Source organism: Equus caballus, chromosome 10 (assembly GCF_041296265.1).
Source record: "Equus caballus isolate H_3958 breed thoroughbred chromosome 10, TB-T2T, whole genome shotgun sequence".
Classification (NCBI taxonomy): Eukaryota; Metazoa; Chordata; class Mammalia; order Perissodactyla; family Equidae; genus Equus; species Equus caballus.
This window is the reverse complement of record NC_091693.1, coordinates 20,612,031-20,638,564: the sequence shown is the minus strand read 5'-3', so window position 1 is coordinate 20,638,564 and position 26,534 is coordinate 20,612,031. Positions and strand designations below refer to the sequence as shown.

Below are 26,534 nucleotides of genomic sequence, written 5' to 3'. Positions count from 1 at the left end.
TGGCGGCAGCTTCTGGCTCTGAGCAGAAGCCGAGCATCTGCCCTCAGCCGCTGGGAGCCCCCCGAGGGGCCTTGGAAATCAACGCATCCAGCCTTCTGTTTTCCAGGAAAGCAGAGAGCAGTGTGACCTTGAGCGGGCTGCTCAGCATCTCAGAGCCCAGGCCTCTCAGGTGTCCATGAGGGGCCGGGGACCCCTCTCCAGTGGCAAGAGGCCTCGAGAGAGAATGCACAGGCCAGGGAAGGCCTTGTAAACCGTAGCGGGTGCACAGCCTCTCTCACTGCTGGCACCAACTCGGGCAGCTGTGCTCTCCCTGGGCCCAGCTGCGCATCACCTGGGCTGGTGGGTGGGCATCCAGAGGGGGGCCTCCCTGGGCTGGGCCGGCACCTGCTCCAGCCCATACTGTGGTACCCGGGAGAGCCTGCAGCTGGAGGTCCACCCAGAAGCTGCCTGGCACTGACCTCTGCAGGTGCCTGTGCTCCGGCTGGCCGCCCCATGGACACTGTTGGAGCTGGAAGAGGGTAGGAGCCTGGCCTATGGGATCTGCCCTCTCTCTGTGGGTATGTCCCAGGCACCAGTGAGCTGAGCTGTGGGGAGAAAGTTGGGCATGTCTGTGCGTGATGAATGAGAATACGCAACTACGGTGTGCCCAGGAGTGAACAAGAGTGGTGTGAAGACATTGAACCATCCGACCTGTCCCTGATCCTTGGCACCACCTCTTAGAGCTGAGTGACCTTGGGCGAGTGACTTAGCCTCTCTGTGCCTTGGTTTTCCCCTCTGGAAAATGGGAATGGTGCAAGTCCCTGGCCGGTAGGGTTGGTGTGAGAAGTGGGTGAGTTATTCCAGAACAGAGCCTCACATACAGGAAGTGCTCAAGACATGTCAGCAGTAATTATCACGGAGGGGAGCTATGGCGCCGTGTCATGCATCCAAATAGGCGTGTGCACACCTGTGTGATGGATGGTGCGGTGGGTGAGTGTGAGGGGGGACGCGTGCATCTGTCTCCCCAGAATTGCATGTCTCTGTTTCAGGGTTGTGTGTGAGCTGGAGATCTGAGCGTGCACACTCTGGTTCGTGCCCGCGTGTGTGGTGGGTGAATTCGTGTGCCGTGCTGCATGGGCGCCCCAGCACGCGCGTGTGATATATACATGTTGAAGCGGAGTGTGCTTGTGGCAATGTACACTCAGGCAGGTTGGGTCTGTGCACGCTCTGAAGAGTAAGTCTGTGCAGGGGTGTCTGCACGTGCAGGGCCAGCTAGACTGTGCACCTGTGCCTGGGGGGAGGAGGTATGTGTGTGTCTGGGGGGACAGGACGGGAATCTACAGCTCTCCCAATCCGATTAGGGGGTGTGGAGTCTCGCGACCAGGATTCATTGCACCCTACTGTGTGTAGAGGGGCTGGGCAGCCCTCTGGGAAGGGGTGGTCCTGGGGTGTGCATATGGAGGGGTACCCCCAGGGGGGCGGGGCCGCATCGTCGGGGTTTGGGGGCCAGCAGGGGTGGAGTCAGGGTTGGGCGATCCGGTGGCGGAGAGGAGTGGGGGGGGGCAGGGCAGGGGGAGGGGGCGGAGCCGGCGGTGGGGGGGGATGGGCGAGGTTTGGGGGCGCGGGGAGGGGCTCTGTCTCCTCCGCCGGCTCCCGGAGGGAGGGGAGAGGGCGGAGGGAGGGGAGGGAGGGGAGGGAGGGAGAGAGGGAGGGAGAGAGAGAGAGAGACAGGGTGAGGGAGAGACGGCGAGAGCGAGAGAGCGAGAAGGGAGGCAGAGGAGGCGCGGAGCGGGCGGCGGCCGCGGCCTGAGGAAGAAGAGGAGGAAGAGCAGGCGGAGACGCGGCGCCCGGAGCCGGCCGACCGAGCCGGGGGCGGGCGAGCCAGGAGGGGCGCGGCGGCCGCGGCGGCAGGGGGGGCGCTCTGCGGATGGCCAGGCCCGGCCCGCGGGGGGGGTGAGGTCCTCGGCCCCCCCGCCCTCCCCCCCGGCCCCTGCCCGCCCCCTCCCCGGGCCCGCTCGCCCTCCGGGGCGGTGGGGCATGGCCTGAGGGTCCCCCGTCTCCGGGGGGGTGGGGGGTGGGGGGAGGGGGGAGGGGCCGCGGGCGCCGCCGACCGGGACTCAGCAGCCCCGCCAGGCAGGTAAGGGGGCCGAGAACCCGGGGGTTTGGGGGCGTCGCGGGGCCGGGGGGGCGGGAGGGGGCGGGGGCGCCCTGGACGTCCTTGGCCGCGCGCCGGGCTCCCGGGCCGGGTGTGCGGTGGGGGGTGGGGGTGAGGAGGGGAGCGTTGCCCCGGGCGACGCCAAATTGGGTTACGCCCCGGTCCCCGGTGCCCCGTCCCAGATCACGGACTTGATGGGGGATGCGCCCCCCATCCCCCCAGCCAGTAGAGCCCCCAGCCCCAACCCGCCACCCCGCGCTCCTGAGCCAAGGGCTCGGTCGCTGTACCCGCCTCCCGGCCCTGCCCGGCCACTCCCCCACCTCGCCCACTCTGGCCCACCTGGGCCCCTTGACCCCTCCTGCGGCCCCACCGCTCAAGGCCCCTCCCCCAGGTCACCCTGGTGCCCACCCCCCCTCCAGGGGTGGTCTGGGCTTTGGCCTCCTCCGCCCCCTTCGACCCCCTCTAGCTCCTGCTTCTCCTTCCATGCGCCTCCAATCCCTTCCCGCCCCCTTCACGGGCTCCCCCCATCCCCACCCGGTCTGCTCTGCCTTCTCCGCCGGCCGGCGCGCCCCCTCGGTTCCCGCCCCCGAGTCCCGCTCCCGGGTGCCCCCGCCCCCTCTCCCCGGCCCGGGGCTCTCCCCCACCAGTTCCTCGGCTCCCTCTCCCCGCCTCGCCCCGCCTCCATTCATTCTCCCGGGCCCCACTCCCAGCCACGCCAGCCGCCCCCCGTCCCCCCGCTGCCTCCCAGGGCACCCCCTCTCTCCCCTTCTCCCCCCCCCCCCCCCGCCGATTCCTCAGCCCGTCTCGGTACCAGCTGCGTGCCAGCTATTCTTAGCCGTGGAGCGTTTGATTCATGCCGCCCCGGCGGAGTGTGCCCGCTCCCTCCCTCGGGGCCGGAGGGGGAGGGGCCGGAGCCAGTCCTGGGGGTTGGGGGCAGCCGCACGCGCCGCGGGGGACCCGGGCAGGCTTCGCTTTCATCCCACTGGCCACCCCATTAGTGCCTGGTTGAGACCGGGGGGTCAGCCAGGGTCAGCCGAGGGGGAGTGACTTCGGGCCTGGGTCCGGAGGTGGGATGTGGAGTCGCGCGGGGAGAGGCCCGGGGTCTCGGCCAGGGCGAGGTTGGGCGGTGCTGCTCGGTACCTGGAGGGGGAGGGGGCTTCGAAGCCCCGGCCACTTATGGGGGAGGGGCTGGCCGGCCCGTGGTTAGGTGCCGGCTCGCCCACAGCTCTTGGAACTCTCCTCTCCACACACACATTTTGTCTTCCCTCCCCCCACCCCCCAGCCCATCCCCACTCCCCCAAAGTCAGCAGTACCCTCCACTGCTTCCCATCTCCATGGCAACGGTGCAGGAGCCGGGCCTGGTGTGGGGGGGAGGGACCAGACCAGACATTCTGGTTTCCGGTGCTGGGGTGGGAGTAGGGGAGAAGATGAGCGAGGCGGACCCCATTTGGTACCCACCCTTATAAGGCCACTTGAAGGGATTAAAATAGTGGGGGTCTGGATGTGACCTCCCACCCTAGTCCTCCAGACCCGCACCCCACTCCTTAGCCTCCCTCCCAGCCCCCCAGTCTCCCTCAGAGTGGAGCCACCCGTACCAGGCAGTGGGATCCACCCATCCCAGTGCCCTCAGGTCATCAGCAGCCACCCCACACCAGCCCAGGCCACTGGACAGCCCTCCCAGGCCAGCCTCCCCACCCACCCACACACCTTCTCAAGATGCCCCCAACAACCTGCATAGGCTGTCTCTTGGGACACTCCGTGCATGATGCTCTGACCCATGACACCCCCATCTCAGTGCCCCTGGGACACCGATTCCCCAGCAGCCCTCTGCACACGTTGTCAGCCACACTTTGGTGAAGTCACCGGCTCCACCCGCTCCCCGGCACCACGCAGCCTCTGGCTCCTGTCGCCCCAGGCTCACACATGGCACCTGGGTCTCCCCCTTACTACATCGCAGCCTCCCACCCCCAGCTCTCCAAGAAGAGAACAGGAGGGCCTCGGGTGAGGGGCCAGGCCGGGGCAGGAGGGCAGGGTGCCGGTGGGTCGTCCACCTGTCTGTCCTCAGCTAATTTTAGCTGCATCTTCCGTGGCCTGGCAAAGTGGGCCAGTAGCTCCCGCGGTGATTCTGCGGTTTCTGGGACACCGCCACGCTGGGTCAGCGGCAAAGTGGGGCGCAGGAGGGGTGGGGGGCTGCGAGCGGGGCCAAGGGCAAGCAAGGAGACATGTGTTGGCAGCGTGGCAGGGATGGGGGTGTGTGCGCGCGTGTAGAGGCGGCGGGAGTGTCTGGGGGTGTGTCCAGCCTCTTTCCTGCCTGCCACGGGCGGCTGTGTGTGGCGGCTGCCCTTGACCGCTTGTCCGCTGAGGGGTGCCTGTGGCCTCCGAGGGGTCCCGGGCTCCTACTCTGACAGCCGCCCTCGGCCCCCCTGCAGCCGCCTGTGATGCTGCCGTCCCCCGTCGCCCCGTGGCCCCATGATGACCCACAGCCCCGCGTCAAGCGAGGACGAGGAACGCCACAGTGCCAGCGAGTGTCCCGAGGGCGGCTCAGAGTCCGACAGCTCCCCAGACGGGCCCGGGAGAGGCCCCCGGGGGACCCGGGGCCGGGGCAGCGGGGCACCTGGTAGCCTGGCCTCGGTTCGAGGCTTCCAGGGCCGCTCCATGTCTGTCCCGGACGACGCCCACTTCAGCATGATGGTCTTCCGGATTGGCATCCCGGACTTGCACCAGACAGTGAGTGACCACCCGGGGGCCGGTGGGGGACAGGGACCCAGGCTGGCCCGAGGAGGCCTCTGATGCTGGGTGTACCCCCCAGCGGCCCCCATTTCCGGGCTCCCCCATGCTTCCCCAAGTCCCCCTCCTGTCCCCAGAATCACCCCCACTCAGTCCCCAACCACCTGAGGCTCCTCCCTCGTGGCCTCCCCCACCAGAAATGCCTCCGCTTCAACCCGGATGCCACCATCTGGACGGCCAAGCAGCAGGTGCTCTGCGCCCTGAGCGAGAGCCTGCAGGACGTGCTCAACTATGGGCTGTTCCAGCCCGCCACCTCGGGTCGCGACGCCAACTTCCTGGAGGAGGAGCGGCTGCTGAGGGAGTACCCCCAGTCCTTCGAGAAGGGGGTGCCCTACCTGGAGGTGAGGCTCACGGCCTTCCCAGCCCCGTCATGGAGGAGAGAAGGCGTGCCTGCCACGTGTCTGCCTCCTCCCCCTGTTTTTCTCCCGGCCAAGACCTGAGGGAGGGAAAACCTGGGGACCCTTCCGGATTTCGGGGCATCTAAGAATCAGAAAGAGTCAGAGAGGCCTGAGGTGAAATTACGGTCTGTTCTGCCTCTGACCAGTGAAGTGGCCTTGGGCAAGTCACTTCCCTGCTCCCATCTTCTTCTCGCCCATCAAATTGGGAAAGGATACCCAACTACAGTAGGTGTTCCAGAACATTCTCTGTGGGGTCCAGACTCCGACTCCTTCACGTGACGGACTGCGGTCCACATGCCCCACAGCGGCCCAGCCCCCCTCTGCCCACCCAGCCCAGGCTCCACAGCTGTGCCCACCCTGAGCCTGAGCTGACCACCCCCACCCCTCCGCCTGGCTCAGAAGGTGGTCCGGCCTCCTGCGCAGCCCCTGAGTCTGAGCCTCTGTCTCTCCCCTCGCTTTGCCTCCGGCCTCAGTTCCGATACAAGACCCGAGTTTACAAACAGACCAACCTGGATGAGAAGCAGCTGGCCAAGTTGCACACGAAGGTGAGACAGTCTGGGGGCCATTACTTCCTAAATCACCCTGCACCCTAAGACCTGGAGCCCCCTGCCCAGCTACTGCCTCTCCCCAGCTCTTCCCTACAGCCCTCCACGCCACTCCCTAGCCCTTCTATTCCGCCTCCAGGGTCTCCCACAAAAGCCCCCCGTTATCCCCATCATAACCTGCTCTTAACTTCCCTTTTTGCCCCTCGTTGCTCTGCCCAGGCCCACACCACTCCACCTGGCCCCGACTTTCCTCATCCTTGGACTCTCCCATCTCATTTTCTGGGTCCCCCATATCCACTCAAGCTCCTTTCCTCTCCCCGCCCTTGGCCTGGACTCTGACATCCAATGTCCCTCTGCCCAGGGGCTGTTTCCTAGGCACCACGCAGTCCCCCTTGTTCCATAGCCTGAATCGCCACCAGATCCAAGGATGCTCCCCTCCCCAGCCACATCTCTTCTCCTGGTACCTTGCCATCCCATCCTCGGACCATATGTCCCCTGTGTCTCCTCTGGGAGGTGGAAGGAAGCTGAGGGGGCTGCTTTGGTCAGAGGTAAAGCGAAGGATCCTTGACACTTGCGACAAAAGCCCCTCGTCCCTCCTCCTCCATGACCCCCTGTGCATTCGTCTTTGTCCTCCCCTAAATATTCCATCCTCCAGAACTGTGCTGTCCACCCCAGAAGCCACCGGCCACACACGGCCCCCCGAGCCCTCGCAGTGTGGCAGGTCCGAACTGAGCCATGCTGTGAGCGCCAAACAGACTCTGGATTGTGAAGACTCGGTACCCCCCCAAAAAAGTAAAATATCTTATTAATGTTTCATGAGAATTACCTGTTGATACGGTAATATTGTGGATGTGTTGGGTTAAAAAGCCACGTCATTAGAACAAATTTCAGTGCAATCGACACTTCCCCTTCGTTTTTATTTAAAGGTGGCTACTAGAGACGTTTCGATGTCGTGTGTGGCTCACTGTGTGTGGCCAGTGGACAGCGCTCCTTTGGATCCTGGCTTTCCTCCCTTGATCCCTGACCGGCCTGTCTTCTCTCTCTTGTCCATGGCTCAGACGGGGTTGAAGAAGTTTCTGGAATACGTGCAGCTCGGGACGTCCGACAAGGTGGCACGGCTGCTGGACAAGGGGCTGGACCCCAATTATCACGACTCGGATTCAGGAGGTAGAGAGGGGACCGGGGGCTTTGGGAACCCTGGGGAGCCTCGGGCACGGGGGCTGCCTGTGACCGGCTTTTCCTGCCCCCTCAGAGACCCCCCTGACGCTGGCTGCCCAGACGGAAGGCTCCGTGGAGGTGATTCGAACCCTGTGCCTGGGCGGGGCCCACATCGACTTCCGGGCCCGGGATGGCATGACGGCGCTGCACAAGGCTGCCTGCGCCCGTCACTGCCTGGCTCTCACGGTGAGGGGCCACACTCCCCCCGGGACCCTTTCCCAGAGATACGAGCTCAGAGACACCCCCAAATTGCTGTGTTTCCCATACAGACGGCACTGAGTGAATTGCCCCAGACCCTCCCTGCTCCTCCCCTCCATTGTCGCTCCTTCCATTGAATCCTCCTCAGACCCGCAGGTGCCCCCACCCTCCCCGGCTCACATCAGCTATAGCTGAGGTCCCGCGGACCCTTCCCCTACGCCCAGGTACATCATATGACTCTCCCAACACCCAGACTTTCTCCGTTGCCTCCCACCCAGTCAACACCAACCCTCCCTCTGTCTCCTTGAGGTCTAGACCCTTTTGGTGTCCCTTAAAATACAGAGTGAGCTCCTTGCTGTGCCCCCAGATAAAGACCCTCTTCCATACACACCGGGAAAACAGACCCCCCCCCCCCCCCCCCGCCACTGCCTCCTCATCTAGCAGTTCCCTACCCCAAGGATGCTCCCTGGTCCCTCACATGCACTTTCAACCCCCTCCCCCTGGACAGTGTCTGCAATGCGCTTTCCCAAAGAGAGAAACCCCATATACCCGCAAAACACATCCACGGAGTCGGCTCGCACCGTCTTATTTTAAAATATTCTTCCTCTCCCCCCGCCCAAGGCCCCTCGACCCCTCTTCACACACAAGTCAGGATCGACTGTCCCCACAGATGCATAGCTGTTGGTAAACGCTCCACCCCACAGGTGCTCCAGCGTAACAGACCCTCCCTTCTCTTCCCACTTCTTTCTTGAAAAACCCTAAATGCAGTCCATCGCCAGCCCTGGAGATCTGCCGTATGCCCCTGGAATGGGCAGACTCTATGTCCCCCCAGTGCACTCCCCTCCCTCAGACCCGGGCCCTGCTCGCACCCCGCCCCCAGCCTCCAGACCTGGGCCGTCTAGTCCTATAGCCACTAGCCACATGGGGCTGTTTAGGTTTAAGTTCATTCAAACGAACTAAATTGAAAACTCCTGTTCCTCAGGCTCCCTAGCCTCATTCCAGTGCTCCGTAGCCCACAGGTGGCTGCCATATTGAATGGCGCAGTTGGAGACCGTCTCCATCTCCGTGAATGTTCTGTGCGACAGTGCTGCTGCAGGCTGTCCTCACACGGGGCCGCTGCCAACACTCTCTCCTGATAATGCTCGAAGCCACCAGCCTTCTGTGTCCAGAGCTGGCCCTTGAGTGGGACCACTCTGTGCAACTGGGCCTCTGGCCCCAGTGAGGCTGGCCCTACTTGCCTTCACCCAAGCTTGCCCTCTCCCAGGCCAACTTCTGTGCCCCATCCTTGGGATCCTGGTCCTAATAACACCTCCCACTCAGCCAGGGGCCCTCCTGCATCCAGACTCCATTGTCTCATTTGTGCCCCACAAGCATCCTCCTGAGTTAGGGGGGGCATTGAGACGCTGAGCTCCATCAGTGACTTGTCCCAAGTCAGCCATGGAGAAGGGTGGACAGGATGTCAGAGTGGGAGCATCCTCTGGAGGCATCTTCCCAGTCCCCTCATGGTTCACAGGGACGGGCGAGGCCCCGAGAGGGGAAGGGCCAGGCTCAAGGTCGCACAAGGGCGTCATGGCAGAAGGGGGACTGGCATTGGCCACTGTGGGTCACCCAGGACTCCCTGTCCCACTGACTCTTCAGAATGAGCTGGTACACGTGTGACTGTCATCTGTCTTTTCTCCCTTAGGCACTCCTCGACCTTGGGGGCTCCCCCAACTACAAGGATCGCCGGGGCCTGACCCCTCTGTTCCATACGGCTATGGTGGGGGGCGACCCCCGCTGCTGTGAGCTGCTCCTGTACAACAGGGCCCAGCTGGGCATAGCCGATGAGAACGGCTGGCAGGAAATCCACCAGGTGCTCCTGACTCGGCCAGGAGGGGCTGGGGCAGAGAGGGGGGGTGCCCGGGCCCTGAGGGGGGCAGGGATCAGGGACCCTGGTCTGAGGGGCTGGGGATCCAGGCGCTGGGGTCCACACAGAGGGTGGGGGTGGTAGTAGCATGGTCCCCAAAGAGGAAAAGATGGGGGTGTGGACGCTGGGACCCTAAGGGGGCTTGGTGTGGAGATTAGAGACCTTGATCCGTGACATGGAGGGGGATGCCCTCTTGGACCTCTCGAGGGGCCCAGCCGGACACCCAGGCTTTGGAATGACTTGCGAAGCTGACGCCCTGGGCCCCTCTGCAGGATCAGGGGCTGAAAGAAGGAGGTGGGCGTGGGGCTGGCTTCCTGGACTCGAGGTGAAGGATGTCGACAGATGCTGTGTCCGGGAGGGTCTGATCCGGCCTCTCGGCTCCCTGTCCCCCCCCCAGGCCTGCCAGCGAGGTCACTCTCAACACCTGGAACACCTGCTCTTCTACGGGGCTGAGCCCGGAGCCCAGAACGCCTCAGGGAACACGGCCTTGCACATCTGCGCCCTCTACAATAAGGTCTGCCCTACAGCACCCGCCCAGGCCCACCCAGCCTGCCTGCGCCCTCTGCTCCTTCACCGTTCCATCCATCCATCCATCCATCCATCCATTCATTCATTCATCAGATATTTCCTGGGCACCTTCCCTGGGTCAGGCCCAGAGCTGGCTGCTGAGGACCAAGTAGTGAGCGAGATGGACAGCCCCTCCCACCAGGGGACAGACGTCCCTGTCATTAGACTCCAGAGTGTTCAGAGCGAAGTCACAGGGAATCTAGGCCCCTGTGGGAGCCCAGATCTGGGCTTGGGCTTGGGGCTGGGGTGGAGGTGGCACAGGTGGAGGATGTGCCACCTGTGTGGAGACGAGCAGGAGTCAGCCAAGTAGAAGAGGGGAGAATGGATGCTCCAGGCAGAGGGCACAGCCTGTGCGAAAAAACCAGAGGGAGATAGTCAGGTCTGTTACGGGAAGGGACAGGGGCTCCGTGGGTCCTATGTCCCACTTTGCAGGCTGTGGAACACCTACTGTGTGCTGGGGCGCATGGGGGCACGTGGGTACAGAGAGAAGGCCAAACCAGAGCCCCCCAGGGGACAAGAGTGTGTTGCCAGGGTTAGCAATTCAGGGCTGGGTGATGGTCCCCACCTGGGGAGTTCCGAGTGGAGCTGAGCTGTAAAAAGCTAGCAGGGGGTCTCAGGGACCCGCTCGGCTGCGCTGTGGCAGCCGGTTGTGGCTTTCAGCCTGATGACCCCAGTCCCTTTGTCACCCACACACCAGGCGATCCTGGACAGGTCAGCCCCTCGGAGCCTCCGTTTCCTCATGTTTCGAAAGGCTCCCTGTCCTTGGAGGGCTGCCTCGAGGGTTGAGGAGGACAGGGCCTGGCACGCTGCTGCTGATCCGACAGCGCCTTCTCCCCTCCTCCAGGAAGGCTTCCAAGACAGCCCCAGCCCCTTCTGCCTCATCGGAACTTGCCGTGCTGGGGACGTGGCAGGTAGCCACGTGCCGCCTCGTGGCAGCATGCGGTCTGCTCTGCTGAGGGGGAACTCAGTGTTTGTCAGACGCAACCAACACGGCGCTGTCGCTTCCCTCCCCGGTGCCTCTGTCTCGCCTCCTCCCTGACATGGGCCTCGTGCCCGGATCCCCTGCCTCCGCGGCCTGTGTGCACGGGCTGTGGGCAGACTGGGGCCCCCCAGACAAGCCCCGTCCCCTCTCTGAGGCTCTGTCCTCCCCTTGAAATGAGAATGACATCAGCTGATGGAAGGAGCCAAAAGATTGTGTGTATTAGTGCTCATATCTGGAAGGCAGCTGTAATAATAATGATTATTATCCTTGTTATTATCGGTCAGGAGACAGAAACCGTATCGTTAATTGGAACAGGGAAAATTCAGTATCAAGAATTCCATAGTGGGAGCAGTTACTCTTAGGTGAGCCATTTTCCTCCTGGAGCTTGCCCTTCTCATCTGTGAAACGGGCCAATAACACCACCGTGCAAAGAATGGAGGGTGGGAATGTTTTTGCTTCCTCTCGGCACGGTGCTTGATGAATAGATGCCTGACAAATGTGTGTTCTTATACTACTTCCCTCCCCTTGCCCTTTCTCCCAGACTTTAAGCTGCCCAAGGGCCAGAGCTGGGTCTGAGGGATTTCCTCCATCTCTGCTCCCCTGGCCTCCTGGCCTGCCCGTCCAGGCCCTGGTGGTGAAGGTCAGGTCCAAGTCTAGGCTGTGAGCTCCTCGAGGGTGCTGGCTGAGTCTGATCCATCGCTCTGTCCCAAGGTTCCAGCGCTTAGTAGGCCTACACGCATCTTTGTTGAATGAGCGAGTGAGTGAATGAACAATGTGTTAGCCACTTTGAGTTTCCCCCCAAGCCTGCACAGCGCCCAGCTCGGAACGTTCAACAGGTCTTTGCTTCCAGACAGACTGAATGACTCAGTGAATGAATGAATGAGTTGGGCACATGAATTTTGAAGGACTCCATTCACATCCTCCATCCTCATCCTTCTCTCGCACATTTCTTGAGCACCTACTGTGCGCCTGGATGTGAGATGAATGCGGCACGGCAGGCGCCTGCCCTCGGGAGGGTGGGGGGAGGTCGCAGTCTGGCGGAGGGGCAGACGTGGAAACAAATAATTGCAGTTCCGTGAGGTCAGGCTGAGACGCCAGGCAAGACAAGGTTCTTGAGGAGTTGAGAGAAGAGCTGGTTGAGATGGTGGAGGTGCTGTGGTTCTGTGCCAGGCAAGGCAGCGGGGGCATGCAGATACGCAAAAACACACGCAGCAAATTAACAGTCTAGTTGAGGAGACGGCATGCACGCACACACACACACACACACACACTCAAAAACACACCCAGAAAATGAACTGGGCTCACTTTGCTATTCCAGTGACTGGCCCAGGCAATCAGAGCTGTGCATTCGCAGAAGATAGATCCCACACTAGGGTGGAAAGGCTGGGTTTGAGTCCTAGCCGCTCCACTCCCTGACTGTGTGACCTTGGGCACGGATTTGCCCTCTCTGAGCCTGTCCTGCAGGACGGGCCCATACAAGCATCCTGGGTGGGTTTGTCATGTGGAGAGGGTGAGACCAAGGAGGTGCTTGGTGAAGGCCGCTTAAATTAGCATCTGGGGGAGCTGGAGTGGAGTTGAGCTGGGGGCCGGGCTGGGTTTGGCCAGGCGGAGACAAAGGGGGCGGACAGCAACTGTTTACTGAATGGCGCTAGGCACTCTTCCAGGTGGCGGGGGCACAGACAAAGCTGTGGCCCTTTGAAACTGACAATGTGGCGGGAGGGTGGGGGGAGAGCTGCAAAAGAGACGAGTAAAATAGAAATGCAATTTCAGGGAGACAGTGTGGTGAAGAAAATGAGCTAACACTGGCTTCAGAGAAGGCCTGGCACATAGCGAGCGTCACATCAATAAAAATGAACAAATCGAAATGAAGCAGGAAATGGAACAGAGGGTTATTTTCGACAGGGTGGTCAGAGAAGCCCTCTCTGGAGAGGTGGCATTTGAGCAAAAATCTGAATGAAGTTGGAAAGTGCTTCCACGCAGAGGGAGCAGCAGGTGCTAAGGCCCTGGGGCAGGAGCGTGCCTGTCAGAGGAAGGAGCAGGCCAGGTTGGCTGGAGTATGCAAAGTGAGGGACGGTGGTAGAAGATGAAGTGGGTGAGGCTGGGCTGGCAGGGCAGGCAGATCACGGGGACCCTCCTAGGCCATAGCAAGGACATTGGGTTTGATCCAAAAAGTAAGAGAGAGTGACATGCTGTGATGGACACTGGTCAGGAATTGATCTGGTTGTGGATGACGTCTCTACCCCCACAGCCCCCTTCCTTCTGGGTCTAGCAGAGTGTGTGATGAAGAACGAAGGCCCTGAGGTCAGGCAGACCTGGGTTTGAATCCTAGCACCAAGAGTCACCAGCCACGTGACCTCGAGCTCCCCTTGAAGCCTTAGTTTGTGTGGCTGTAAAATGGGGACAGTAATTTCCATCTGGTGGAATTGTTGAGCGACTCAGTGAGCGTCCGCCTCTGAGAGGCCGGCGTGCAACATAGTAAGCCGTCCACGAGGTTTGCATCGGTGCCTCTCAACCGGGACACCTCTGCCCCCCGGGGGACATTTGGCAGTGTGTGCAGACATTATTGTTTGTTACCACCTGGGAGGGGGCTACTACTGGCATCTGGTGGTAGAGCCCAGGGATGCTGCCCGACCTCCCACAATGCACAGCGCGGCCCCCACAACAAAGCATCGTCGGGCCCCAGATGTCAGCAGTGCAGAGAAAGCCGGGCTCCGGTTAGCGCCATCCGATAGACTATAACACGAGTCACGTGTGTGATTTTAAACCTCCCAGGAGCCGCATGAAACAAAAAGGAGAGAAACCGGTGACATTAATTTAGTGGCATGTTTTATTTAACTCATTGTAGCCCAAAAGGTGATCATTTCAACACGTAACAATATAAAACCACGAGAGAGATTTAAATTATTTTTTTCCCCCCACTCAGTCCGTGAGACCCGGTGTGTGTGTTGTGCACACAGCACCTCTCAGGTTGGACCGGCCGCGTTTCAAGGGCTCACAGGCCACGCGTGGCGAGTGGGCTGCTGTCCAGGTTGGCATTAGGTTGCTCCTGAAGTCCTCAGCGCGGTGCCCATGTCCAGTTGTGCTCACCTCGATTGTGTGTTTCCTTTCACTCTGTGCCACCCACTGCTGCCCTCAGGAGACCTGCGCCAGGATCCTCCTCTATCGAGGGGCCAACAAGGATGTGAAGAATAACAACGGACAGACGCCCTTCCAGGTCTGGGGCCGCGGGGGCTGGAGGGGGGGACGGAGACCACAGAGGGGATGAGGAAGAGGGCCCCCCAGGAGTGCTGGGGACAGGCCGGTGGTCTGCGAGCGGAGGGAGGGCAAGGCTGCTGGGGTGAAGGTTTGGGTGGACGGGGGTGGAGGGAGCAGCCAGCCGGGACCTCACGGTATTTCTGCCTCCTTCTCTCTCGGCTGCCGCGGCCACCTCACCCGCCTGGACCCCTCGCTCCAGGTGGCGGTGATCGCTGGGAATTTTGAACTGGGGGAGCTGATCCGAAACCATCGAGAACAGGATGTGGGTGAGCCTGGAGGGGGAGCTGGGGCCGAGGGGAGAACACGGGGTGTCTGACATGGGTGGTGGGATGCGTGTCAGCAGACCTGATCTGGGGGCCAAGATGGGAACAAAAGAACCCTGGAGGGGGCCAGCCCGCTGGCGAGGCAGTTAGGTTCATGCACTCTGCTTCAGCAGCCTGGGGTTTGCGGGTTTGGATCCCCGGCACAGACCTAGTACCGCTCATCAAGCCATGCTGTGGCAGCATCCCACATAAAATAGAGGAAAATTGGCATAGATGTTAGCTCAGGGCCAATCTTCCTCACCAAAAAAACCCACCAAAAACCCACCCTAGAGGACTGTGAGTGTCTGAGGAGTGGGAGAGGGCGTGATTCTGGGCCCCCCACTCTTTCTCATCTCTGTCTTTTTCCCCTCATGCCTCTCCCCCACTGTCTGTTCCCCCCACTCCCATCTCTGTCTCCCCCCCGTCTGCCTCCCCACCACTGTGTCCTCTCAGTGCCCTTCCAGGAGTCCCCTAAGTACGCAGCCCGGCGACGGGGACCCCCAGGCGCAGGGCTGACGGTGCCCCCCGCGCTGCTGCGGGCCAACAGTGACACCAGCATGGCCCTGCCCGACTGGATGGTGTTCGCCGCCCCGGGGACCTCGTCCGCCGGGGCCCCCGGCCCTACCTCAGGGCCCCAGGGCCAGTCGCAGCCCTCGGCCCCCACCACCAAGCTCAGCAGTGGGACCCTCCGAAGTGCCAGCAGCCCCCGGGGTGCCCGGGCCCGCTCCCCATCCCGCGGGAGGCACCCCGAGGAGGCCAAGAGGCAGCCCCGTGGACGGCCCAGGTAGGGGAGGGCTCGGCCCTGGTCCCGCAGACCCCAACCCAACCAGATTCCCGCCTCAGAGCCCAACCCCTCCCCAGGCCAGCCCAGCTGTCCCACGTGTGGCTGGGCCCCCATCCGTCCATCGTCCCACCCCCGGGCCGCCACATCTCCCCTCCTTGAAGAGGGAGGTCATCATGAGCCACCATCATGCACCCACCCCCAGATGCACCAAAGGTTAGCTGAGCCCCAAAGTTTAGCCCCCCCAAAAACATCAGTTCCAGCCCCTGAGGACAGACAGACAGACAGGGCGAGGTGAAAGGAAGCTGAATGGGGCAGGGGCAGGTGAGGGACTTGGGGAGAAGTGTCTGAGCTTGGAGATGAGGCCGGAGGAGGGGAGGATGGGCAGGGGGCTTGCTGGGGAAGAGAGGCCAGGCTGGCTAGAGGAGGGCGGGAAGGGGGCGCTGTGGCCCGCCAGCGTGTCCTCAGGACGATGGTGGCGGGCTGGGAATGGCGGGCAGAGGAGTTGGACCCGACCCAGGAGGAAGCTGAGAGTCGCGAAGGCTCTCGAGCTGAGGCATGACACAGTCAGAGCTCAGCTTCAGGAAGCTGAATCAGGCTGAGCTTGCAGAACCATGGAAGGGGGCAGAGCCGGAAGCCAGGAGGCAGAGGAGGGGGCTGGGGGCAGCAGCGGGCAGGCAGAGGGGACCCCCAGATGCCCTCTTCCCCCACCCCCCACCCCGGGACATCAGAGCTGGGAAACCTACTCAACTCCCCTCCCCCACCCTAATGCTCCATCTTCCCCCCCCAAGGACCCCTGTTCTCCCAGAGGTGCCCCCTCCCTCCGCTCTCCCCTGCCTCTCACACCCTCTGTGTATGCAGCTCCAGCGGGACACCCCGAGAAGGGCCGGCTGGGGGCACCGGGGGCTCGGCGGGGGGCCCTGGGGGCTCCCTGGGCAGCCGAGGGAGGCGCCGCAAGCTGTACTCGGCGGTACCGGGACGCTCCTTCATGGCCGTGAAGTCATACCAGGCCCAAGCCGAGGGGGAAATCTCTCTGAGCAAGGGAGAAAAGATCAAAGGTAACGGCAGGGCCCGGGGTGAGGGGCTGTGGGCAAGGGTCGGGCAGGCGAGCTAAACCCGCAGGGAGGGGACCGTCGGTGACAGACGGTTCTCAAGCCCCTGGCATGCGCAGTGCACTGTGCAGACGTCAGAAGCTCCGAGATGCCCCTTCTGCCTTCGAGCAGCATAAAGTGTAGCTCAGAGGATGCTCAGGAGGCAGGGTGGAGGGGAAATGGGCATCGGTGGGACTCTGACCCCAGGCCGGGCACCCTCCAGTGCTCCCCTGCGTGGTCTCAGCTCACTCAGGCCGCCCTGGCAGGAGGCCGTCATGAGCCCTCCCGCAGTTGGAGGAGCAGAGCCTCACACAGGGGAAGCCCCGTGCCCCAGGTCCCCAGTCCGAGCTCTCGGTCTTTCCTGCCACCTTGTGTGGAGCGTGAGGCCAGGGGCCTTGATGTCCCCTCCCGCCTCTCCCCGGTGTTGTCATCTGAGAAATGAGGTGATGCCCACTTCACGGGGCAAGGCCAGAGCCGGGGGCTCCCTAAGCGGCAGCTGCTGTTACTGGGGTTTGCCTCTCTTTGGTTTTCCCATCTTCCTCTGGAAAATGGGGCCAGCGGCCCCCGGGTTCCAACTTCACAGGGCTGGACGTGTGTTCTTGGAGACAATGGTACTTTGGAGACGGGAAGCCCGCTGCCAACGCAGCAGTTCGTACGAGGTGGGGGAGCCATTCTCTGCCCCACTCGAGGCTGAGGCTGCTGGGGAGCCCAGGGGTGGAGCCGGGTGGTGTAGATGGAGAGCCAGGTTCAAATTCCAGCTCCACCACTTCCTAGCTGGGCGACCTCAGGCCAGTGACTGCTCTGGGCCTCAGTTTCCTTGTCTGTCAAATGGGACCCTTGTGAGGATGAAAAGAATCAGCTCACCTGAAGCGCTTAAGACAATGCTTCGCACAGAATAAGCGCCGGCCATCATTATTGCGGGCGGCCCCCACAATGGGGATGGGCACGTAGAGGAGAGAGAGACCCCGGCTGCCCGGGTCCTCCCAGAGGAGACAGAGAGTGAGAGGGGCCTTGAAGGATGTGTAGGGATCAGAACATCGGGCAGCTTGTGTCACTGCATCGGTGTTGTAGTCTCCCCACAGTCTGAGTTCCTGAAGGCGAGGTCACATGACATTGATGTCTGGGTCACCCGGGTCAGTTTAATGACCCAGCACCCCAGAGGCCTCAGTGCACATCTGCTGAGTGAATGAGTGAATGAATGACCAAATGCAGGAGCTAACTGTGGAGGCTGCGGGTGGCATGCCTGGAAAAAGAGTGTGTATGTGCACGCGTGCATAAGTGCATGTGTGTGCATGGGGGGCGAGGGTAGGTCTGTATTTTGGAGGATGAGAAAGAAGAAAAGGAAGCTGAGCCCAGGGCTGAGGGAGCTTCCCGGCAGGCACAAGGCCCTGGGCAGTATCTTCCACGGGTCTTTCTGAACTTCCAGCCCAGCACTTGTGGGCACTGCCCTCTTTTCACATCCTCTCTTTCATTAAAAGACACTTAATTGCCTCAAGGCACGCCCACCTTCGCCATGTCCCTGAGCTCCGCTGCAGCCTGAGGAAGTAGCAGGTTCCCTCTGCCCTCAGCATCAAAGCCCAGCGCCTTTGAGGGGCCTGCACCCCCAAACCTCATCTCCTGCCATCTCCTTCACCCCCAGGTTCCAGGGACCTCGTCCTTCTCTCCACTCCTCACATGCCCCCAGCCCCTTTCCACACCAAGCTCTTTGCACATGCTGTCCCTTCTGCCTGGAAAACCTTTCCTCCCTCTCTTTGCCTCCTCAACCCCTAGGATCCTTCAGGTCTCAGCCTATGTGTCACGTCCTCTGGGACGCTTTCCTGGTTCCCCTTTGCCGTCAAATTTATTTACTCCCATCTGGCCTCTCTCCAAACACCCTGTCCTTTTTCCCTTGCATGCTGGCCTCAGTTTCCCATGCTGGGGTCCCCTATAGAGTTCCCCCTCTAACGGCCACCAGCATGGAAGCTCTGTGAGGGCAGCAGCCACATTTGTTCTGTCTGACGGCTCTGCCCGGTGTCTCACCTGATGTCTAACTCGTGACCGGCACTACATCAATATTTGTTCAGTGAATGAATGATTGACTCCAAGACCACCCAGCCAGGCACGGCAGAGCCAGCCCAGAGCCCACACCCCCGACACCCCGCGTCCTGCTCTTCCATGACCTTGGGCATCTCCTCAATTTCATTTCCCGGATCCTCTCCAGGCAGGCGGTTTGTGCAGGGTAAAGCATCAGAGGGCCCCGACTCACATCCTAGTGTGGCTTGAGCCATCTCAGAGCGAGAGACTTTTCTTTCTCTAGCCTCAGCTTCTTCACCTGTCAAATGGGAAGACGGTTGTTACCTCTCGGGGTCGGTGTGAGGAGGGAGCGAGGGAAGCGTGGGCAGGGCTGAGTGGGGACAGAGCCGTGGAAGGCGCTGTGGAGACGGCCGGCGGTGTGTCTGTGGCGAGCGTCCTCAGAAACAGCAGCCACAAAGAGCTTGAACAGAGAGGATGCAAGACATGAGTCACTCAGAGCATCTGTCCTGGAAACGGACGGAGCTGTGTTCAGATCCAGGCTCTGTCGGCTCCAAGCCGTAGAACCTTGGAGCAAATGGGCTCGGCTCTCTGAGCCTCAGTTTCCCCATCTGTAAAATGGGGACAGTAAGAGCACCCTCTCCAAGGCTTCCGGTCTGGAGTGGGAGGTGGACGAACAGCTGGCCCTGCCATCCGTCATCATAGCTCAGCAGCCGGTGCAGCTGCACAGGGCGTGTGGCAGGCAGTCGGTAAACGTGTGCTGGATGGCTCAGGGGTCAGGGTGGCAGGAAAGGGACACCAGAGGAGGTCACTCTGATCTCTTCTCCCTTCTAGAGCTGGGGGAGTGACGGGAGGCAGAGGGAGGGGTCTGGGAGCAGATGAAAAAAGGTTAAGGGGCAAGGAGACTTCGGGAAGTGGCAGGGGTGCTGATGGGGCTGTAGAACTGGTTCGAGGGCAATTACAGAACAACTGAGCTCTGACCCGTTACTGGGGGAGATGAGGGCCAGCTGTGGGACGTGGCCCTAACCTGTGCAGACCATGTCACGGGACACAGCCCTTTCCCCCCGTGCCTCCTGATGTTCCCATTGCATCCAGAAAGCTGGAACGCAGGAGTGACATGATTTGTTTCTCCCCAGCCCCTCAGCCCTTCCGTGGACGTTTGTTAAGGATGCTCTTGGCATCCCTGTGCTCCGTGCTGGGAATCGTGGAAGGGCTGTGTGTGGACTGTGTTGCGGGCAGGGAGAGGGGCCACAGCATGGAAACGTTGAAGTTCTGTGTCCCTGCTCCCCACCCAGTGCTTAGCATCGGGGAAGGAGGCTTCTGGGAAGGCCAGGTCAAAGGTCGCATCGGCTGGTTCCCCTCTGACTGCCTGGAAGAGGTGGCAAACCGCTCCCAGGAAGCAAAGCAAGGTAATGAGAACTCCCCAGTGGTCCCCAGTCTACCCTGGGGTTCTCATGTCCCTTCCTTTCCCACTCTCGAGGCAGGTGGGGTGCTGGGAGGCAGATGGGAAGGCTGGGGCCAGGGGTCTGGGGGTGGGCTCGCGGTTTCCAGAACCACGGTCCAAGGTTCTCTTGTCCCCCTGCAGAAAGCCGAAGTGACAAGGCAAAGAGACTCTTCCGGCATTATACCGTGGGCTCCTACGACAGCTTTGATACCCCAAGGTAAATGTCCTTACACCCTCGGGTGCCCCCACCCCAACCTCCCTTCACGTTCCACCTTTTAAATATTTCCACCATCTCTGCATCCCCTTTCTGGTCTGCTCCCTTGAAAATTTGATGCAGGGGCGGGGGAAGGCAGAGTCTGCTTCAAACCACACAGCCCAACCCCAAACCAGCCTTGGGAGCCATTGAGATGGCCTGGCTTTGGGGCAGCGTGAGACCCACGGGGTGGATGGGGGCAGGGCGGGGGTGCCTGGGGAGCCCGTGTATATGGTTGACTGGAGGCGCTGGTCTCTGTGCCCCATCTCTGTGCAGTCGTGTGCAACAGAAGTGTGTGCATTCCATGCCTTGGTGTGGGGAGGGGAGCGGGCAGAGCCAGGCCAGTCAGGGTGGAGGCGGGGAGAGGGGCACACTGACACCTTTCCCCTCCCTGGCCATTGGCTGACTTGCTTCAGAAGCTTGATGGATGGGATTGGCCCAGGGAGGTGAGAGGGGAGGGGAAGGGAGGGGCCGGGTCAGGAATGGGAAGGAAGGGGTGCCTGGGGGTGTGTGGATGTGCGAGTGTGCACGATCAGAGCTGAAGTTTCCCCCGTACGTGGACGTCTTACAGAGGCGAGCGTGCTTGCACAGATCCCCCCGCTGTGCTCTTACCCTCTTGCCCATGTGTCTCTGTGGGTGTGCATGACACGGATCTGTGTGCATGTGTGGCTGGAGGCCCCTCGATGGACAGCCCTGTGCATATGCCCGCGACGGCAAGAGGGTCTGTCCCGCTCTCTAGAGACGGGTGCATCTGTGGCTCTCATTTATGGGTGCACGATTGTGGCTGATCGTGCGGCTGGCTCTGCACATCTATGTTTCCGTGAATCTGTGTGTTTGAGAATGAGGACAAGTGATGCAGAGATGTCAGTGTGTCCGCTCACCACGTGGGGACAGGTGGGTTTCTGCGCACGCCTGTCCCCCTCTCTGCATGTCACTGTGCGTGCCCATTAGCACATACAATTGTGTGCATGCGTTTGCATTCCGCCGGGTTGATCCGGAATTTAGGACCGGGGGTGTCAGGGGAGGGGAGGGCAGAAGAGGGGAGGGCTCTAGGACTTGGGCTTCCAGAAGGGCAAGGCTGTGGGGGAGGGATGGTCATAACCTGGCGTCTGAAAGATGACGCCCTCCCCCGCTGCTCCCCCATCCAGGGAAGGGTCTCCTTGTTCGTAGCATCCTTCCATTAAATGTGTCCAAACCTATGTGTCTGTGTTCTGGCCAGTGGGGATGGGCTGGGGGTGGGGGTGGGGGCGGAAGAGGAATGACAACATGGGGACAGAGGGTGGGACTGGGGTGCCACCCTGCGCCCGGAGTGTCTGAGGCGCTTGACCACTGTGCGTGTTCACCTGGCACGTCTCCGGCTCTGGGCACCGGGTGAGTATCAAGGTCCCCCCGACTACCCCGAATCTCCCCGTCAACCTCTGCTTCTTGTCTCTGTCATTGTCTCTCTGGGTCTATCCTTGCCTTTGGTCTGGGTGTCACTTGCTCTACCAGCTGGATTGGGGGGTGGTCCCTCTTGGCCCTCAGTTTCTTCCTTCTCCGTCTGTCCCATCAGGTGCATTTCCTCCCCTTCCCCTGCACTCCTTGTGTCGGCTGCCATGTGCCGCTCTGTGAGTGGTGTGTCTCCTATCCTCCTCCTGCCTCCCCCCCTGCTCTCCCTGACCCTGTCTGCGGTGGCCTGGCTGCATCCCGCTGGAGCTGTGCGGTCCCCTCCCAGCCTGTGCTGCCCTCTCTCCTCTCCCCGGGGGTCGGTGGCTCTCGTGTGAGCTGTGGCGTGTGTCTGTCCCTCTGCCTGGGCTTCTTTGGGGGGTAGGGGTGTCTCTCACTGTGCCCTGGGGCCCAGTCTGAACGTCTGGCCTTCCCCTCCAGACTGTGTTGGGGTGCGCTGTGTGTCGGTTTGCCGTGAGGGGGCTCCGTGTCCCCTCCTGGGGCCTCTCTCACCGCGGGGGTCCCTGCCCGAGGAAGTGGGGCGCAGTCGGTCCGCGCGCGTCCCTGCACGCGGTTGCGAGGCGTCTTGTGTGATGTTGTGCGTCCTTCTCCCCGCTCTCCATCGCTCTGCACCTGCGCGGGAGGGCTCTGGAGGGGGGAGGAGGGTTAAGGGGGGGGCCCAGACCGGAAGTGCCTCCCCCTTCTCCTCCCCCCCCGCCTCGCCCCTCCCCCTTCTCCCGCCAAGGGGGCCCCCGCGTTCCCCTCCCGGCCCCCTCCCCCCGCCCGGCGCAGGACGCCAAGGGGTTAAGCCGCCCGCCCGCCGCCCGCCCGCCTCCGGAGCTGTCCGCGGTGCTGAAGCCGGCGCCGTCCGCGGTCCTCGCGCTCCCGCCGCGGCCCGACCCCGCGCCCCGCGCCCCCGCGCCCCCCGGCATGTGAGCCCCCGGCCCTGCCCTCCCTCCCGCGGGAGGGAGCGCGCCCCCTCCCCCTCCCCCCTCCCGGCGCGGGTCAGCATGAGGCGGGGCCTGGGGGCCCGGACACGGGGGTTCGGCCGAGCGGGGACGGGGACGGGGACGCGGCGGCGGCGGCGGCGGCGGGGGCGGCCGGCACCGGCACCGGGGCCGGGGCCGGGGCCGCGGCGGCGATGGCTTTGTCTGCGGTCGGCGGCGGCGGGGGTCTCGGGGCCGGCCCCGGGGGGGGCTCCCTGCCGCAGCCGCCCCCCGCGCTCTCCTCCAGCTGGCCGGCCCTGGGGCCCCGGCGGCGCAGCGTCTGGTACATCTACAGGTAACGGAGCGCGCCGCCCCTTTTTTCCGCGGCCCGGCCGGGAGGCCCCGGCCCCGCTGGGACGACCCTGCCCCCCGCCGCTACCCCCCACCCCTGCGACTCCTCCCCCTCCCCCAAGCCGCCCCCCTCCGCCCCTGTCCCCCAACCTTCTCTCTGCGCTACAGCCTTTCGGACCCCTCTGCTCAACCCTTCTCTCATCCTCCTCCCTGGTCCGCTTTCCCTGAGCCCCCCCAACACACACACACTCCTCAGCCCCCTCACAGGCCCTTCCAGGCCCCCTTCGGCCCTTCCTCCAAGACCTTCCCATCACTCAGGCCCTGCAAACAGACCCCACTCGCCCTTTCTGCCGCCCTTAGTGCCCTCACTCTGTGGGGCCCTCCCCGTGGGGACCACGGTGGCTTCCCCTCCGGCGCCAACACCCCAGGCCCCTGTTCCTCTGATTCCGTAGCCCTACACCCCTTCACGAGTTAGCAAGTCCCCCCATTCATACCCCTCTCTCCCATTCACAGTCATTCCCCCCCCATCACACACGCATCCCGCCCCCGGCCTCCCTTCCCCTCCTCTTTTTCCGCTGCGTGTCACTGTGCGACTGTGCGTGTGTCAGTGTGGCTATATCGATGTGCGTGCGTGTGTGTGTGACTGCCTGCAGCCGAGTGTTTCTGCGTGTGTGTGCGCGTATGTGTGAGAGATAGAAAGAAGAATAGAGAGATGGTGGGCTCCCAGCCCACCCCCCAGCTGTGTCCATCTGTGTGTCCCTGTTTGACGGCGTCTGTCTCTGTGTGTGACTTGGAGCGACAGAGAGGCTGTCTGGGGACTGTGTGTGTGTGTGTGTGTGTGATGGAGTGGGTCTGTCCCAGGGACTGCGGCTGTGTTTCCCAACACCCACCCTCCCATGCCAGACCTGTCCCCTCCCCCACAGGCCCCCCTTGGCCAGTCTTTCCGTGTGTTTCTGTCCCCATGTGCCCCTCTCCCTGCCCCCGGGGGGTCTGTGCCTGTGTGGGGCACGTGGACTGAGCTACAGCTGAGCTTCTGCATGGAGAACTGCGTCTGCTTGTGTGTGCCACTTCTCAGCATGGGAGGGGGCCGGCTTCCCCGAGTGGGGGCCTCTGTGCATGCCACGGAGAGGCCCGTGGAGATGGGGACACGGGGAGGGGCTGAGTACCGGAGGGGGCGCCATGTACAGCAGCAAGCTCTGGGCTGTGGGATCCTGGGTGTGTGAGAGGGACCTTCGGGGTGGGGGTGGGGGGGAGTGGACTTTACTGCAGTCTCTGTGTGTGGGATCCGGTGAACAAGAGCTGGCTGCTGAGCTCCAGAGGCCGCTCAGGGTCCCCGAGGGATGGCCTGGGGGAGAGCATTGTGTGTGCCCCTGCAGGGCAGGTAGTCAGCAGTACGGAGCATGAATGGGGTGCCGCGTGGGTAGCAAATACCGGGGCAGGGGGTGGGGTTAGAGGGTCGGGGAGGAGAGTGGCTGGATGAGAATGGAACAGGGGAGAGTGGGAGACGCTGAAGTCGGGGGAAACGGAGCACAGAGGGTGCGTGGCATGTGCGGAGCAATGGGGTAAGGAGGGGATGCAGGAAACGTGGAGAGGATTTGGGGGTGGGGATTCAGGCTGTACTGAGAGGGCAGGAGAGGATGCGGGGAATGTAAATGAAATGCAGCTGCAAGCAAAAGGAGCCAGAAGGGTGTGTGATGGAGTGAGTGGAGGATGCAAAAGTAGGAAGAGCTTCCACGGATGAGAAGGGAGGGGACCGGGGAGTCTGAAAGGAACTTAGGGTGCTGTAGGGGACGCCGTGGAGTTATGGACAGAGGTGCGAGAGGATGTGGGAGGAATGGAGGCCAAGGGAGGGGGGAGAGGTCACAGAAGTCTGAGGTCACAGAATTCGGATGAGGGCACTTTGGGAAAAGGGATGAGGGGTGTGCAGGCAAAGGGTAGGGGGAGGGACAGCCCCATGGGGTACGATGAGGACGTGCTGAGGGACAGAGGGCTGATGCTGGTGGGTGAGGGTGATGTGGAGCTTTCAAATGAGCGGGGAGGGGAGGGGCATCCACAGGGGTGGGAGGGAGGGAGTATAGAGTTGCAAGAAGCTGTGGGGGCAAGAGGACAGTGGAGAAGTTCTCGGGGAACGTGGTGGGATGAGGGAGACCCCACATCTAGCCCGGGGTTGGGTGAGACAGTCACGGGAGTGGGGAGAGAGAGGAGCATGTCCAGGATGGGGATGCTGGAGAGGGACGGACTGATGGGGTGCTGCGATGACCTGGGGGTGTTTGCATATTATTGGGGTGTCGGGGTTGCCTGTGGGGATTCGAATCTTGGCTGATGCACTTTTCTAGCTGGTGTGATCTTGAGCAAGTTATTTCTCTGTGCCTCAGCTTCCTCATCTATAAAATGGGAACAGTCCGCCCCGCCCAGGGGTGTCGTGAAGACTGAATGAATAAATGAACGTCAAGTGCTTGGAACAGCATCTGGCATCCAGGAATGGTTGGATAAATGTTCCTCGCTGTTGTTATGCTATTGGCATTGCCTGGGATAAATTTCAGGCACTGGAGGGCCGTGCCCATGGTGAACTGGGGGCAGATGTGTATGTGCCCGAGGTGTCTGGGTGCTGTGGAGTGAGTGCAGGGGGTTACCATGGCGGTTACCCAGGTTTTTTCTTGGGTATTGTTGAAGAATATTACTGTGTGACCTTGGGCAAGTTGCTTGAGCTTTCTGTGCCTGTTTCTTCACCTGTAAAGTGGAAACAGTACTCACACCTGCCTCAGAGGCTGGCTGTGAGAGACAGTGGAGGTATTTACCTGTGAAGGGTTTCAAACGCTGCCTCGCGCAGAACAAGTGCTGCTTCCTGGCGTATCGTGGATGCGGGAGCTTTAACTGAATTATATTGGGGGACCAGGTATCTGGGGGAGACTTAGGTATGAAGTGTGTGGATAAGGTGGGGTAAAAGGGGTTCCAGGGGCAGGGGAAAGATGTGGGAAAGGTAGGGGTTTGTGGCATGAATGGAGGGACGGGGTGCGCTGCAGAGGAGGAATAGAGGGGAGCTGGAGGGCACTGCTGGCCACCGGGGCCCCAGAGATCTAGAAGGGAGATGGGGGCGCCCGGAGGAGGGCGTCAGGGTATGTGGCGGGGACCAAGTGGGAGGACAGGGGCGTCACAGAAAGCACGGTCAGGAGCAGCTCTGACCTCTGAACCCATTTCGGTTGGCCTGTCCACCCGCTGTTCGAGCCTCTTGACCTCCTTCCTTCCCTCCCCTCCCCTCTTTCTTCCCCTTCCCTCCCTCCCCCCTTCCAACCCTGTCTCTCCTCCTCCTGCACCCCCTCCGCCCAGCCACAGAGGTGGCCATCCCACCAACCCAGCGTGGAACGTCAGATCAGGAGGACCTGGTGGGCCTGGTGTGGCGTGTTCACCGGACCGGGGTGAACTCTGAGCAGGGGCGGCTGCCGGAGTGTATCTGGTGTGGACACACGTGCTGTGGAGCACACCAAGTTCCAGGGAACGGGGTGGGGGCCGGGCTGGCGCGCACGCGCAGAGCACCATCACTGTGGTACCAATGTATGCATTTGACAGTGGCAGTCCTGGGGGTCATGGCAGTATACAGGGGTGTCTGGGGGTGGGGGTGGTACCAAAATCCCGTAGGAGCACATTAGGTATTATTGGCGTGTGCTGGGATGTGCTCAGGGGGCGTGTTATGGGAATAGACCAGGATCACAGTGAGGAGGAGTTATTATTGGAGCATACTGGGAAGTGGGGGGGTGTTACTGAAATATACTGGAGTATTCGTGGAGGGCTGTTGTGCCGAATCTGTGGGGGTAGGTAATTGGAGTGCGCGGGGAGGGGAGCAGCCTCGGCTATTATTGGAGTGCATTAGGGCCGGCGGATATTATTGGGGATATGCCGAGGGGGGCCGTGTGTGCTCCGGATGGGTTTCAGCCGTGACTGCAGGATGCTGGGGGTGTAGCAG

At 62.0% G+C, this 26,534-nt stretch overlaps 1 protein-coding gene across 5 annotated transcripts in view; it reads left to right on the top strand.

Moving 5' to 3' along the window:
* Window positions 1-1,695: 1,695 nt before the first annotated feature.
* The window catches only part of SHANK1 (SH3 and multiple ankyrin repeat domains 1), a 46,685-nt gene continuing 21,846 nt past the window's right edge, over window positions 1,696-26,534 (top strand). For 4 of the 5 annotated variants that reach the window (XM_070223193.1, XM_070223192.1, XM_070223196.1 and 1 more), the window contains exons 1-15: window positions 1,696-2,116; window positions 4,564-4,861; window positions 5,059-5,262; window positions 5,793-5,864; window positions 6,923-7,031; window positions 7,117-7,268; window positions 8,965-9,132; window positions 9,584-9,700; window positions 13,872-13,949; window positions 14,190-14,256; window positions 14,746-15,076; window positions 15,935-16,131; window positions 19,470-19,583; window positions 19,760-19,835; window positions 20,288-20,317. In XM_070223193.1, coding sequence (XP_070079294.1) covers window positions 4,604-4,861; window positions 5,059-5,262; window positions 5,793-5,864; window positions 6,923-7,031; window positions 7,117-7,268; window positions 8,965-9,132; window positions 9,584-9,700; window positions 13,872-13,949; window positions 14,190-14,256; window positions 14,746-15,076; window positions 15,935-16,131; window positions 19,470-19,583; window positions 19,760-19,835; window positions 20,288-20,317 — 1,973 coding nt within the window. In that variant the 5' untranslated portion in view covers window positions 1,696-2,116; window positions 4,564-4,603. The remainder of the gene's footprint in view (window positions 2,117-4,563; window positions 4,862-5,058; window positions 5,263-5,792; window positions 5,865-6,922; window positions 7,032-7,116; window positions 7,269-8,964; window positions 9,133-9,583; window positions 9,701-13,871; window positions 13,950-14,189; window positions 14,257-14,745; window positions 15,077-15,934; window positions 16,132-19,469; window positions 19,584-19,759; window positions 19,836-20,287; window positions 20,318-26,534) is intronic. The other variant, XM_023650251.2, reaches the window with a different exon arrangement.